At 43.8% G+C, this 14,845-nt stretch overlaps 1 protein-coding gene across 2 annotated transcripts in view; it reads right to left on the reverse strand.

Moving 5' to 3' along the window:
* Positions 1 to 14,845, reverse strand: part of LOC144937854 (collagen alpha-1(XI) chain-like) — a 165,442-nt gene that overhangs the window by 53,523 nt on the left and 97,074 nt on the right. For both annotated transcript variants that reach the window (XM_078865375.1, XM_078865374.1), the window contains 7 exons: positions 14,205 to 14,249; positions 13,005 to 13,058; positions 10,928 to 10,972; positions 8,673 to 8,726; positions 7,028 to 7,081; positions 5,030 to 5,083; positions 2,516 to 2,623 (listed from right to left, as the gene is read on the reverse strand). In XM_078865375.1, coding sequence (XP_078721501.1) covers positions 2,516 to 2,623; positions 5,030 to 5,083; positions 7,028 to 7,081; positions 8,673 to 8,726; positions 10,928 to 10,972; positions 13,005 to 13,058; positions 14,205 to 14,249 — 414 coding nt within the window. The remainder of the gene's footprint in view (positions 1 to 2,515; positions 2,624 to 5,029; positions 5,084 to 7,027; positions 7,082 to 8,672; positions 8,727 to 10,927; positions 10,973 to 13,004; positions 13,059 to 14,204; positions 14,250 to 14,845) is intronic.

The following is a 14,845-nucleotide window of genomic DNA, read 5'->3' on the forward strand; positions in this document are numbered from 1 at the left end:
TTTTTTCTTCACTGCAGCTCAGCGTAAGCTGGGCTTAATTTGTCACTGAATATTTGTTCCACGTCGACTGGTCGACTGGAGCAGGTGGCGCCGGGACCAGGAGCCGTAGCCCGGAGCGAGAAGTATACTGGATCTGGTGTGCTGGGCACAAATATATATATATATTATATTTTACCAGGTAAGGTTCACTGAAGCCACCTGCCCACAAATAATTATCTCAACGAAGCGGCTTATCATTACGTGGAAATGTATAGCAGTCAAACACTCCAAACGAATGTTGATTCTAAACGTGGACGTAGAAACCAGAGAAACCCTAGAAAAATCCACGCGACCACTGGGAGAACATGCAAACTCCAAATATACAAGTATTATGGTCGGGATAGAACTCACGACCTCTTGCATACCAGGCGAGGGAGATAACATCTCGCCACCGTGACACCCACCCGGCCAGACCCAGCTGAAATTCAGCCTTGATTGCACCCACATTTTGTATGATGAATTCGTCACAGTCACTGGGTGTTCAGTAAAAAAAAAGATAAAAAATATTGTATTCAAAGCAAAATTATAATAAATATATTTATTTTATTAAGCAACTTTCTACAAGGACCTCAAAGCAACCACCAAAAATGTATTCTTACAAGTTGAGTAAATTACTGTTTTCCAATATGGATTCGGTTATTTCTCTAACAGCTGCCACTGGTGGCGATGTCATGGTGATTCATGTGCTGTGTTTACGTTAGCATCCTGATTAGAACGATCTCTGATGGATGGAATCCGTCATGTGTAGCTCATTTCAAATTAAAAGTTATTCACTGCATCGTACGTCAATTTATTGCAAAAAACTAAAAAGGGCGTATTCATTTCCCTTGTGCTTACATGTCGAATGCTAATTTTAGGAGGACCGTAAACAAATTTTGCCATCCCATCAAGATTCACAAGTACTTGTATTGGAATAAACATCACTCACTGAAATAAAGAAACTAATTGGAAACCCGGTAATTGAGAGAACTTTCATATTGCCCCTAACTACCATATGTATATAATATATAATGAACAGCCCTTCATGAATCCACTGCTGGATGAAGGCCTCCCCAACCCATGTCGATCATAAGAGTTGTACCAACATACTTCACCAAGTAGGCAAGTGTGTTTTGGTAACGGTGGGAAGGTTGGGAGGGGGGGCGGTGATGTTAGCCATGGCCAGGAATCAATCAGAATCATAATCTTCATTAATGTTGGAGGAATCTGATGAGCTATGAAGCTCTTTTTCACAGATTTACAGCAGGACATGAGTTAGCCATTGTGCCAGCACTACCCCCCTCCACAACCTAATATGTGTAACATAACAACAAAAATTGTTAAAATGTTCAACAAAACTTTGCTCCAATTATTGCATCCGTATCAAGTGGCACGCGGCCAACATTTCCATCGCAAACATCCGCATTGGGCATGGATTCACTACACGGTTGTTATTTTTTATTTATTTATATTTCAAGTATTAATTTTAAAACGTCCAGATGCATCGCGTGCACAAGTTAAGCCAGGAACGAGGGAATTGCTTCTTCGACACGAATGGCCGTGTCATCGGCAGGTTCCTTGAAATTTGCCTTCGTTGTTGCTGTTGCCACCAATAGAAATGGCTCTTCGCTCCGCACAACAGCGAACGCAAGGCGGCGATGCGCGCGAGGCAGCGCAGTGGCGCGACTTCACGTCAAACAGAGGCCTCGCGAAATGCAGCGGCAAGTGGCGATCAAACAAATCAAACCCCGTCGCTTGTCGCGAAAATACGCACGCGAGGTTACGCGGACACCCAGGGCACTCTCTGAAAACAAATCCCCCTTAAGTCTTTCACCCCACAACTTGGTGGGCATTGTGTGAAGCTCTGAAAATTAAACATGAATGGGTGGATAATAGAAACCTAATAGTTTAGTGCAGATCCCTTGAAAGCCGACACACTTGCGGCTAAACCTCGTGATGGAGAATTATGGAATTAACTGAAAGAATCCCAGGGATTTATTGTTTGTTACACACATGCTCTGCTTTAATTACATCGCATTGCTGCTATTGTGCTGGTGGTAATTTGGGTACAGCTGGTGATACTGTGGGTACGGCTGAAGTTATTTTGCGCAAACTGGACTGCTGTTAACGACGTGCGGAAGGGTCCGCACCCATAACCAAATCGTTCTTGATATCGCGCAACCTAATTCCCTGCAACTGCTTTGTTCTACATCTGAGCGAGCAGTTGATCGACAGGGACATGAAACAGCGCGTCATGTCGGATCAGGATCGTGGGAAACGATCGTAGTTCGCAAATGTGTCACGTGATTAAATACCTTGACTCCATTGTGAGCAACAACCGGTTGCTACAACTGCTTAAAAGCGGTTGCAGGGTCGTCCACATGCAACAAAACAGAGTCGGCCGCACGCAACCAAGTTACGCAACTCATCGCTCAGGTGTGGACCCAGCTTAAAAGACGAGGTGGCTTTGTGCCTGACGAGAAAGAGAGGGCCTTACCTTTGCTCCCTCTTTGCCGGCTGACCCAGGCAAGCCCTGTTCACCGGGTGGTCCTGGAGAGCCTGGGTGCCCTCGCTCCCCCACGGGACCTGTCTCGCCCGTGGGGCCCTGTGGAAAAGAGAGAGAGAGAGGGGGGTGGGGGTAAAAAAACATTCACAAACATATTGAATGCATTCTAGATTTGAAGCTTTCGTGACTGCAATGATTCATATTCTTAGGTTTTTTCGGTAAAGTCACGTAGGAAAACAAAATTAAAATTAATGAAAGTTCCACCTGAAGACGGAAGCTTGTGTTGCCTCCGAAACGTCGTGATTTTTATTTTATTTTTATTTTACTTTTATTAATTTTAACTTTTTACCTACGTGACTTTACCGACAAAACCTAAGAACATATTGAATGCACGTCCTATTCACTTTGTCGTACACGGGATGGCTGCTGTCAGGATTAAAAAAACCGCGACGCTCAAGAGTAAAAGTGAGGGTTGGGTTTTTTTCAGACCGTCGAGTGAGGAGGTCACCAGGCCCAGTGCCACTGATGCCACCGTTGCTTCTGCCCTGCCGCTAGGGCCCATAGTTGCTGCGTGGTTGGCACCTAAACTTCCACAGTTGGCTCTCGATTCATGCCACCATCTGCCATGAGGGCTTCCCCATGGCTGTCAACTAGGGTGGGTACCGCTCCAATCCCCATCTCGGTAACCTCCACCCTTCTGCCCCGCACACGTCTCCCACCCAACACTGATTACGCCTACAATATATTGTAATGTATGTTGAACTTCTTTCGCACTGTACACAGCCAACCGTGCTAAATCGGAGGTGCGGGGGAAGGACAACGAACTAAAGACAAATAGCAGTTCTGACATGTAAATAGGCCAAAATAAACAAAGGCGCAATAATACAGATAGCCTCCACGCGTTGTTGGGGCAAGTGCGTTTAGCCAACGCCTGTGAAGGGCAGGATGGCACACAAGTGGGTGGGGGTGGCCAGCATCACACCAGGCTGCTCTTTAACTTCCCAGTGCTGGTATGTTCACACTTTGCCGGGTGCTCATTTAAGGCTGCGTTGCCTTAGGGGAGGTCCTGGACAGTTTGAGGAATATTCCACTGATATTGTCAATGAGAATCGAACCCGGGGGGTCTTGGGCTCGTGGCGCAGTCCGTTATCCACATCCAATTGCAAGTCAATCATTTGTCGACTTGCAAAGTTGCAAACTTTAGTTTAAAAAAAACAACACTCATTCTTCATTGGGTAAAAATTCTCAGTGACTCCTTTGACCTGTGCCCTTCAAGTCACGCGTTGGCAGAAGCAGCTTCTCACAAGCAGAGCAGATGCTGTGGGAGCTCACGGCTGCTTGGGAACAGCCACGGAGGAGGCACAGGCCACGACACGCACACACACACACGAACACACGCAAAACACATGCACGCACACATGCACGCACACATGTGCACGGACAAAGACAAAGAGCTCCCATTTGCTCATACACGCTGTTGGGGCAAGTGTCGTTAGCTCCCTTAGTTTCGGAGGGAGGGGGGGACAACCTTTGTCTCCCCAAAGCTGAGTCCTCATTCAGGATGAGCGCGCTATAGTAAACACAGTCGTACAAAGACAAAGTCCCACATATAGCGTTTCACAGTGTTGGGACAAGTGCTGTTAGCGTGCTGCTATGAAGGCCAACAATGCACACGACCCCGCCTTTGTCTTCCCAGTGGCGATGTTTACACATCGCACCAGGTACTCGTGTGACGCCGAGTCGACCGAGGGGAGGATCAGGACCGGTTCAGATAATCGTCACTGGGGTTGGACGTGAGTGGGAATCGAACCTGGGTTGCCGGATTCAGAGTGCAGCGCGCTAAAGGCTGCACTACCGCTCCCCGTATTCACGCAGGCACGCATAGACACACACGAAGATGTGTTCCCGATTTTTAGATTAATCAGAAACATCGCAAGATTGTGTCGAGGAACTAAATTTGGAACATCCGAAAAAGAAAATAAACGTGTTTTGGATTTTAATTTGAAAATGTGAAATTGTATAAAGTGATTTCACTTCCATGATGTCATTTCATTGCTTTCCCATGATAAGAACCATCCATCATCTGATGTAATTTTCACAATAATCTTGCTGATATAGAAAAAAATTCAATATTTGCAATCATAAAAACGATTCATATTCGTGCGTAAACGAAACGAAAGCTGTTCATATTTAAAGCATCAAAATCCTCCAAAAAACACCAAAAACGTAAAAAATAAGGGCCAAACCAAAAAAAATCCGACATCTGAAAGCGAAATAGGAAACTCATCACGGGCGCTCGCTTGCTCGCATGCAACCAACAAAAAAACACAGCGGCAGGATTTTTGGAGACTGCTTGGACCGGATTAGAGGCTGCGCATCAGGACACAAGCTGTCGTGTGCCGGCTGCAGGAACAGCAGCAGCAGCAGCGGCGAGCGGTGTTGTCGTTGCCACGGCAGCGAGTGATCGAGCGAGCGAGTGAGCGAGTGTCGTGCTGCAAAGCCAACCTGAGGTCCCACAACGCCGGCTGGTCCGGGAGGGCCGGTCTTCCCTTGAAAGCCCTGCAAAGGGAAGCGGAATGGGGGTTAGTAAACGACAACAAGCGGTGGTGCACGCGCGCGTGCGACGAGATCTCACCAACGCCAGCCTCGTTATGGTCACCGTTTTGTTTTGGAACGCCGCGAAGCGATCGTGACACAACAAGGTGCGTGTCACGTCGTCAACGTCGCGGTGGACGTGAGCAACTCCGTTTTTTTTTTATTGCCCGATTTACCTGTAACGTGGACACGATGGCGTGTCGTTTCCAAATATGCCGATTACGAACGTAAATTATTCCCAGTTAACATCGTTGGACACGCTACGCCAAAGTGAAACATAGCTGCTGGGTTTTCTTTTTTTATTTTCAGAATAGGCCGCAACGCGTCTCTGGCACACGAATGAATAATTGTTGCGCCGTGACTTCCGTGATGCTGCAATTTGCATGTACGCTGATGCACATGCAAATGAAGCGTAGGTACAATTTACACCGCTGTCTGCTGGCAAGGTGGGGCATGTGAGATAATAATCCGACAAGAAACATTCGAAGCGGCTTACTACTCAATTGGGCATGGGTCAGCACTTATCTCACATTCAAAGCCCTGAGCTATTGGTGGAAATTCCCTATTCCCCTGGCGGGAGGGTAGGGGTACGCGTTTAACATAGAACAACCTCTATTGACTTCCCCTATAAAGTGGTACTCGATTCATAAAAAAAGAAATTGGGGTCAGGCCACGTAATAATCTGGCCGGATTTGTGTCGTAAGACACAGCCAAACAAACGGTACTCATTTTTGTTTTATCGACCCTAGAGGGACAAAGTCCTGAGTCGACTCCTGACGGGGGTTTGAACTCGAGCCTGAGCACTCAACCAAATATACCACGTGATGTGTCGTGTGACAATAGTTTTTTTTCATGCTTTTATTGGGGTACACGCACAAGTCCGGTACAACGCGCCGGGGGTTATTCATGTGACATTTCTATTTCATTAGGTTTCCTTTCAACCGTGTGGGTCGGCGAAACTGCCAGGGTTTCTGAAAATGTCGATGTAAAATAGCGAAGTTCAGCTGTGGAATACGTGGAGCAACCGCAACAGAAGGAAACCAAAGCCATACACGACGCAACCTTAAACACAAGGCCCACTGGCCTGTGCACTCTTAGCACTGACATAGATAAGCCCACTTCCATTAAAAAAATATGGCTGGGCCAATTGTTTAAGTATATACAGAATATATATCATGTTTTAAACCCCACGCATTCATATTCTGGGTGGGTAGGAGGTAAAATCCCCACGTTGATATTTGGCTTCGAACCCCAACAAATACCATGCGCACTGTGAGGTGTGATATTAGTATCTGGAGGAAAATCCCCCGCACGCGAGTTCATAATCTGAAGCTGGGGTTGGAAGCGTAGAAAGGTGTTGAATGTGCAAGGTGCAGCATTAGGGTGAGAACCGAGCGAGCTGACACCAGGATTACAAAGCAATGCGAATGAGGCTTTAAGGTGCCATTCGTACACACCTGCTGCACCTGCAATGATATCAGCTCCGTGGATTTTTTTCTCCGGGTCCTCCGGGTTTTCCCTCCACATTTAGAAACATGCGTTTAGACTATTTAAGATGATTTTTGCCGATGTGAATGCCAAAACGATAGGCCACTTTTGTCGATCATTTGTGGCCAGGTTGCTTTTGTCAAAAACTATTTAATACATCAGTCGGCTTTGTCTGGTAGAATGGGGATGCTTCAGTTTTATTTTGTTTGTGTTTCGGTGATTTGTTTACCTTTCTTGTACCCACCCCGACTGGACATTTGTGAAATAGAGCTTTATAGCTCATCGGATTCCTCCACTACAAATACATATTCTGAATCTGATTCGGAAGGCGACTCTGGCTAACGTGACCAATGGGCAGAGGGAGCCTCCTTGCAGAGACATTGGACAATAACCAAATAAGGCATTGCCCTTTATACTCACGGTTTCTCCTCTTTGACCAGGATGTCCCGGCAAGCCGTCTTTGCCAGAAGGACCCTGAACAAACCATAGCAAAATATTATTAAGCAACGCAACCAATACTACTTGATGAGCATAAGTATGTGTGTTGAACTTCTTTCGCACTGTACGTAGCCAACCGTGCATCTGTTAAACGCTATACGGGAGATAATTGTCATACAATAATCAACATGTGCTTCATGCTTCCGGTTCCGCATTGAATGCCCAATATTCATGCAGGGAAGCTCAGGATCAATGTGAAGTATTGTTATTCTGCATTAAGATGTTGGAACAATTTCATCAATGGTTGGCTTAATATGGGATTGGCTTAATATGGGAGGAACTGGTGAAAACTCGTGGATACGTGGAGGTAACACTCAACGCAGCCATCTCCTGGCCACAGCACGTGGTCTCACGCCTACAACACCTGGCAAGCCGTAGTGGTCACCCGTTCAAGTACTAATCAGGCTCAAACCTTCTCAGCTCACGAGATCTGCTGTGATTGGGCCAACTCATGGCGATTTGGTTCCTGGCGACATATACCCTTTTTTAAATCCTTTATATTAAGTTCGCTTGCTTGCTTACGACCGTGCAAATCTTTCGGTCGTTTTTTAACCCACTTCCCGTGATCCAATCGAGCTGACATTTTTCACACAGACTCGTTGTGCGTGACAATTAATGTTCGTGAATTTTTTTTTCAAAATGTTTACACTTTTTAGGACAAAAATATAATATTTAATTACCAATTGCTTAATGGTGCAATGCAATCATCTGACCCATAGGTGGCAGCCATCTCAAGCCAGAGGACGAGAGGACTCTAGCCGCCACGCATATAAAGGATTTATAGTGAAAAACTTTGTTTTTACGGGTTATACTTGTTCTTAGTCCCTTGGCCACGGCAGTTTCCTTCACCAGTATCTGTCCCTGCGGCGCTCTTTCCACTTCTCTCTGCGCATCACCACTGTGGCGAGATGTTTACTCCCTCGCCTGGTATGCAGGAGGCCATGGTGTTGATCCCGACCATGACGCCTGTATATTTGGAGTTTGCATGTCTCTCTCTCTTTTCCAGTTGTGGTGTAGATTTTTATTCGGGTCCTACGGTTTGTCCCTTTGCATTTACAAACATGCTTTCAGAGTATTTGGCTGCAATACATTTGCACGTGATAAGCCACTTCGTTGAGCTATCATTTGTGGCCAGGTTACTTCTAAAACAAGAGCGATACAGCTCAGTGGACGTACATGGTAAAATAAAAAAAAATGTTTTAGTTTTATAACCGAGACGGCTTCCATCGCGTCCGGCATTTGATGTCCGACATCCAGTTAGATTGCAGGCTTCTCCTCTTCCTCCAGCACCTTCCAGTGGCGCCCTCCTTCCCAGTCTGTTGCAGCTGGCCACCGTTCACATTGGCCACGTCTGTGTAATATTGTAGTTTCTTGACCTGTCGTCAAGGCAGCCTTGATTTGTTTGCCTCTGATTCTGCCCACGACTTGCTTGTTTGTTGCCTGCACTTGGTTTGTGTTGTTTTGTTTTTAAAGAAGTCTTTGGGATTCTCTGGAAGGCTTTCATTTGGTGGAATTTGAATTGTCATTTTTGTACCAACGCACAATGCTAGGAGAAAACGCTACTCACGGCTGGTCCTTTAGGTCCAAGGAATCCATTAGGTCCTTGAACTCCTTGTAAACCCTATATGGCATAAAAAATAATCATCCGACATCAAACATCCACACCGGTAGCTATCAATATATTCCTTCATGCAAAATATATTTTGTAAAAGTCATAAAAACACAAGTTTTTAATCAAGTATAACAGAGGTGCACCTTAATTGCACAGCGAGTTGGTAGATAGGACCATGAATGAAGTAAACAATTTTAAGAGGTGGTTGTGCAAGAACAAATAAAGTTATTAGAACATATTCAAGGAATGTTTTATATATATATATGCGACAGACAACAAATAAAAGAAAAGCAAATCGAAGTGTGCATAAATATTTTACGTGAATAGTCCACACATAAACGAACAAGGTGGTGCTGTTGATCCTGCATAATGCATGGGCATAATGGGACTTCGAAACCCCTCCGCCCCCCCTCCTACGCATTGCCCATTGGTATGCTAAATTCCTCTTCATATGCACATTCTTTTGTTAAGGCGCTCCTCCTCGCTACACCTATATAAGCTCCTAGCTTGATAATGTCTCATTCTTCGCCTGAGGACGGCTGCTTGCGTTGTGGCCGAAACGTCGTGAGAATTGTTTTATTATGTTTTATTTTTATTATTTTATTACTTCCCTTCTACGTGACTTTACCGAAAGAACAAGGAAAATTATATTCATTTCATCCGTTAACGAAGAGCGTATTGGCATTCTAAAGCCAGCGTAGCTGTGGGGTGGGAATTCATCAATATTTGGTGCACCTGTGATGTATCACGTCTGCCAAGCAGATTTCTACGTGCAAAATCACTCTGTGAATTTACATAAAGGGATTCGGCGAATTAAACCGGGCTCTGGAATCAAGTCAACCGGCACTCAAAATATTAATCATGTTTTGGCGTGCCACTTTATTATCTAAATGGAAAATTCTGCCAGCCAAAAACATTCACTGCTTCGGTGGAGTTCAACTTCCAGAAATGAATCTTGATTTTATTTTATTTTCATACTTCTCTACCTGCTCCATTTTATAAAAAAAAAACTGAAATTTCGATTTAATGGGCTCCCGCCTATTTTTCGGGGCCGATAAGACCCCGAGAGTCCGTCAGAGCGGAACAGATATAAATTTCACGCCCCAAATGCAATGGCACAAGGGGGTGACGCTGTCGCAATGTGTCAGAATCGTAAATGACTCGACAGTGTGGGTCACAAATTCAGAAATAAAACACTTTTACAACTGCAAGCACAAAATGCTACTTAAATGGTTTTAAAATTTCTATTGCATGTTTCATTGCGAATGGCAAAGCCTGACATTAATTCAAACATTAATTCCAGATCAAGTCCCACAAAACTTGCGAGAGCTTTGTCATCTGCTCGTTCATATTGATATGCTTTATAAAGTTATGAAACAACTATTTTTAGTGCCGTGCCATCACGAAATTCATGGGGCTCGGCTAAGTAGACATCATTTATCTTTTGTTGTTGTGAAAGATATAAAACCGCATATACTTTTCACAACTTATGTACCACAAAACAAGAAGCCAGATGCGAATCCTCAGCACTGTTGCGTCTCGACTAACCCCTGTGATCGCATCAAAGCAGATGCCACAACTTCGCATGCACACCAATCAAAATATTGCTGCCAATGTACACAACATAATTTGCACTGAAAATTAATTACAGGGCAATACATATATAAATATCCACGTATTCTCTATCTACTCTGCTGCATGTGATTATTTTTTTATGGTCACCAAGAGCTAAATATGAACGCGTGTAACACAGTTACTGAACAAAGAGTGTTAAATATTAGTACAAAAATTCCCTCTTATTAGAGGGGCTTTCTCGAACTCTCTGTAATCGAGGCCCTTCCTCCATCAATGGAGTGAGCAAGCAATTGCAAGCCTGCCCATCTGCCATATTTGACTGAACAAGCATTCACAGCAACATTAATGGTTAGTGTCAGATATAAAAAAAACCTCCACAAAAAACGTCTACGAGCCACAATGTTGCTTGGTTCTCTGTTTTTTTTACTTCAATTCTTTCTGCCAGTAAAGTGGACATGGTTATTGAGTTTTGCTCACAATAAATTCTTATGAGCGCGCAAAAAAAATTTTGTTGACTTAAAATGAAAGTGTGGATTCCCTTTCTCACTGTCTCCGTGGCTACGATAATGCCGACACAAGCGATTTGTAGCAAATTGCTACCTCTCTCGAATAAAGTGGTGTCAGACTGTTCTTACCCTCTCCCCAGGTGGTCCTGGTGGTCCATCTCCACCAGAGCTGCCCTGTGTAGCAAGACAAATAAGTAAAGTAAGAAAAAAAACATCTAAGGCACACGCTTTTGGTAACTCACATTTAATTAAATTGAACCCTGAAAATCGTGAGCGGAGTATTGTCCCACCTTCAGCGTCACGGCAGTTGGGAAAGCGGTATTATGGCTTTTTTGTGTGCCACCTCAATTTCGTAATGCCTCGCTTAAAGAAATGAAGGCAGACAGAAAAAAAAAATGCCTTTTACGCCGATGGCATCGCGCTTATTGAACATGGGCCCATTTGTATTACTCCAGATCGAAATGCACAATCATGTGTGTAGCGATATGAGAGTGCATTTTGTGAACATAATAATAAAATCAGTAATATAAAACGACGAAACTTTGTATGTATGACACGTACAGGGGGACAAAAAGAAAACGAAATCTAAAAGAACCGCGTAACCACAGAATGAAAGTAACGTTCGCAGACTGAGACGAGGAAATATACTGCACGGTCGAATCGAATGCCTACTTTTAACACTGTAGAAGGGCAAGTACAGCATCATCATCTCAGGCAATGAAAATTCAACTAATTCAATTTGCTATCATTTGATTTCAAATCCTTACCACAGAAACCAAACTGATGTATATATAGAAATCAATCTTTGCATGAAAAGATAACAGGACGCTGCAGAGCATACGCACACATTTAGAACATTTGCAATCCCACGACTCAATTTAGCCTGTGCAGTGATATTTGAGCTGACACTTTCCCAATTTACGACCAGTCATTTAACAATTACGTAACTGACGGCGTCAACGCAACGGCGTGTTCATTCCCCACGTTTGCCACCATGCATTCGCAAATATTTAACTGCATGTCAAATTAGCACGCCAATCATAACAAAGCGCTCGAAAGTATCTAACTTTGCATTTTAGCATATTACAGCATCCTTAAAGTATCCAGGTGGTTAGTGGGTTTCCAGAGTGCCCTACTCACAACCAGAATATTAAATATATATTTGTTTTGGCCTTTTTCCCGAATGTATTTCGATCGAGCCATCGGAGTCATGTCACAAGACAAAGGAGGCATCTGTAACTCTCGCAGAGCAGAGTATCACCCCGTGTTAGCGAATGGCTCATGGAAGAAACACAGCCGAGGTGGCTTCTAGTGACCGTCATTATTTACACATTAGGCCACATTGCCTACCGGACCAGCCCTGCTACAGAGAGATGTCCGTAGCATTGGAATGTATCGATGTTCAGTAAAAAAAAAATCCTGCGTAATGTGATTTTATTTTCGTGCTTGAAGTCAACGCAAATATTGAAGTATTTTGACGTTGTCCGGTCTAACACTGGTGAGACAAGGCCATACAGTCAAGGAGGCTGTCTCTGGTGTAGCCCTATCGGTTTCAGGGACAATGCATACATTATCAAAGCACATTTTGTTCGCATGTTTTACCACAAGCACGTTAATGTGTGTATGCACGTAGAACTTCTTTTGCGCCGTACGTAGCCAACCGTGCTAATCGGAAGTGCAGACTTGATTGCTTGCAATAGGTGTCTTTTCGGTGTTTGGACACCGGCATTATTGCCAGAAATGGCAAAGCCTGTGCTTTCTCCATGAGTCAGACTTTTTTAAACACATGCTGCTGGGATTCATGCATCGTTGTCGAGCATTATGGGTAAAAACAGTAGGTCGAAACTTAAACAAATGCTACTGGATAATACTGATCTGGAAAGCCACTGGGCTGATGGATGAGAGCTCATTTTTTTTATTTACATGTTAAGAAATGGGAAAAGAGGTTTGCTTATATATGCATTTTTTCGGACTGATTTTTGTGTTGAGTTTGTTGTCCTTACCCCGCACCTCCGATTAGCACGGTTGGATACGCACGGTGTCAAAAAAGTTAAACGTACGCACGTTTCAACACAGCACACGTAAAGCAAATGGAGGGATCCCATTAGCCGAGGGGCATATTTGGGTGACGATGGTTCCAAGCTTTGCTCGCGTTTAAGGAGATGTGGGGGACGCTTTTATACGCGGTGACGTCTTCTCTTCTAACCTTGGGGCCGGCCTTCCCCGTCGGTCCTCGTTGTCCTCTCTCACCCCTGGGTCCCTTGAAAAAGAAAAATCGTCTCAAAATCAGGGTTCAAAAGACAAAGCACCGTTCCCACCGAGGCTCGCGCAACACCGTCGGAGTTTTATTTTAATAGCAGGTTATCTCCAACACTGAGACTTTGCTAGCGTGCTGCATTGGGAAACAGGAATGATACCCCCATTCAACAGATACCACGGGAAAATGATGTAAACTGCTGTGCAAATTAATAAAAAAAAAACGTATCTCTGGACAATGCACATTAATTCTGCTGCGTATCTGATTAATAATATCGGTGCAATAGTGTGTATAACAAAATAATACAAGTGACCATAGTGACCTTATCGGCTCGAGCAGACACATTATTTTTCTCACCCAGAATAGTTTCTAATTTCACATTTTTTTTTGTTTTGGCCAAATGTATTCGTCAGGATTGATATGCAGTCACGGTTTACGCACGCGCTGCCATTTCTTTATAAAACGCAAATGTCAATAAGCTTGCGGGTAATTTATGAAACACATTCAAATATATAAACAATATGATGCGGTAGAGTGGTCGTGCAGTGGGTAAGCGGTCTGTGCTATGGACCTGAAAAGCCTGATTTCAATTCCCAGCCAAGGCTCACATTTGTGGATCGCCCAACCCCTTTCACTCATCCACAATGACCAGCATGGTGAAGTATGGTCAAACAGCCCCCAGCAGTGGATCGAAAAAAGGGTTATAATAATGCCTTGTATTATCGGGTATACGAATACGGAATTGCGGTAATTTAATACGTTACAAGAGTCAAAATGAGCCAGTGTACGACATTACGCCACATCAGCACTTTTCCGAACACCGGACACATGCCAGCACAGCTGCTCTTCCCGCTCTAGGATGTTTCTGCAGAGGGCTGCAGGACGAATTGGTTTCATACCGGCACTTTCACATTAACATTTCGGCCACTGGTAACTGTATATAAGTATATATATATACGCAGACTACTATGCATATTTTTCGTGGTTGTAGTCGTTGTGCTGTATAGCTGTCTGAGAGAGAGAACGAGCTATGTATGTATAATCAAAGAGCTGTAAAAAGCCAAATTGGTTGAGGCTTGGAGAGGCCTTCATCCAGCAGTAGATTCATCATCAATAATATTGATAATGAGAATGTTAAATTCAACTTACTCCAGGTCCTCGTTGTCCACCCAGTCCTGGTTTTCCTGCTGGGCCCTATATGAAAATAATATTACATTTATTAGTACAGAAGACACATGTAATATATGGGTTAGTCAGTTTAACAAGTAGGCTTTCGCGACCAATATCATCCATAATAGAGTTTTTTTGGGTTAGATCGCGTAAATATATAAATGTGTCAACATTTTAAACGATCAAAATACCGTACATTGCGGGAGTAACTGTTAAACTAGCCAGATGTTTGGAAAAACAAAACATCCGAGTCAGATTTGGCACGGTACATAAAATACAGAAATCAATATCTAGTACAAAATATGTATTACCGAAGCGATCAACAGAAGGTGTGTACAGGATTAACTGCACGTGTGCTAAATGTTATGTTGGGCAAATAGGACGAATGATCTGCGTGAGACTAAAAGAACATAAGAGAAATATTAAGTTATCCCAAGTACAACTGTCAGCAGTAGCAGAACACACGTGCCAACAAGGACACTCAATTTACTTTGATAATGTTGAAGTTCTGTGCAAAACTAGCTACTACTGGCCAAGACTAATTAGATAATCTATCGAAATTGAAAGAAAAAAATTAACCGTTCAGGTAGCTACTGCCTTAGTGGTGCATGGAAGCGAAT

This window comes from Lampetra fluviatilis, chromosome 20 (assembly GCF_964198595.1).
Source record: "Lampetra fluviatilis chromosome 20, kcLamFluv1.1, whole genome shotgun sequence".
Classification (NCBI taxonomy): domain Eukaryota; kingdom Metazoa; phylum Chordata; class Hyperoartia; order Petromyzontiformes; family Petromyzontidae; genus Lampetra; species Lampetra fluviatilis.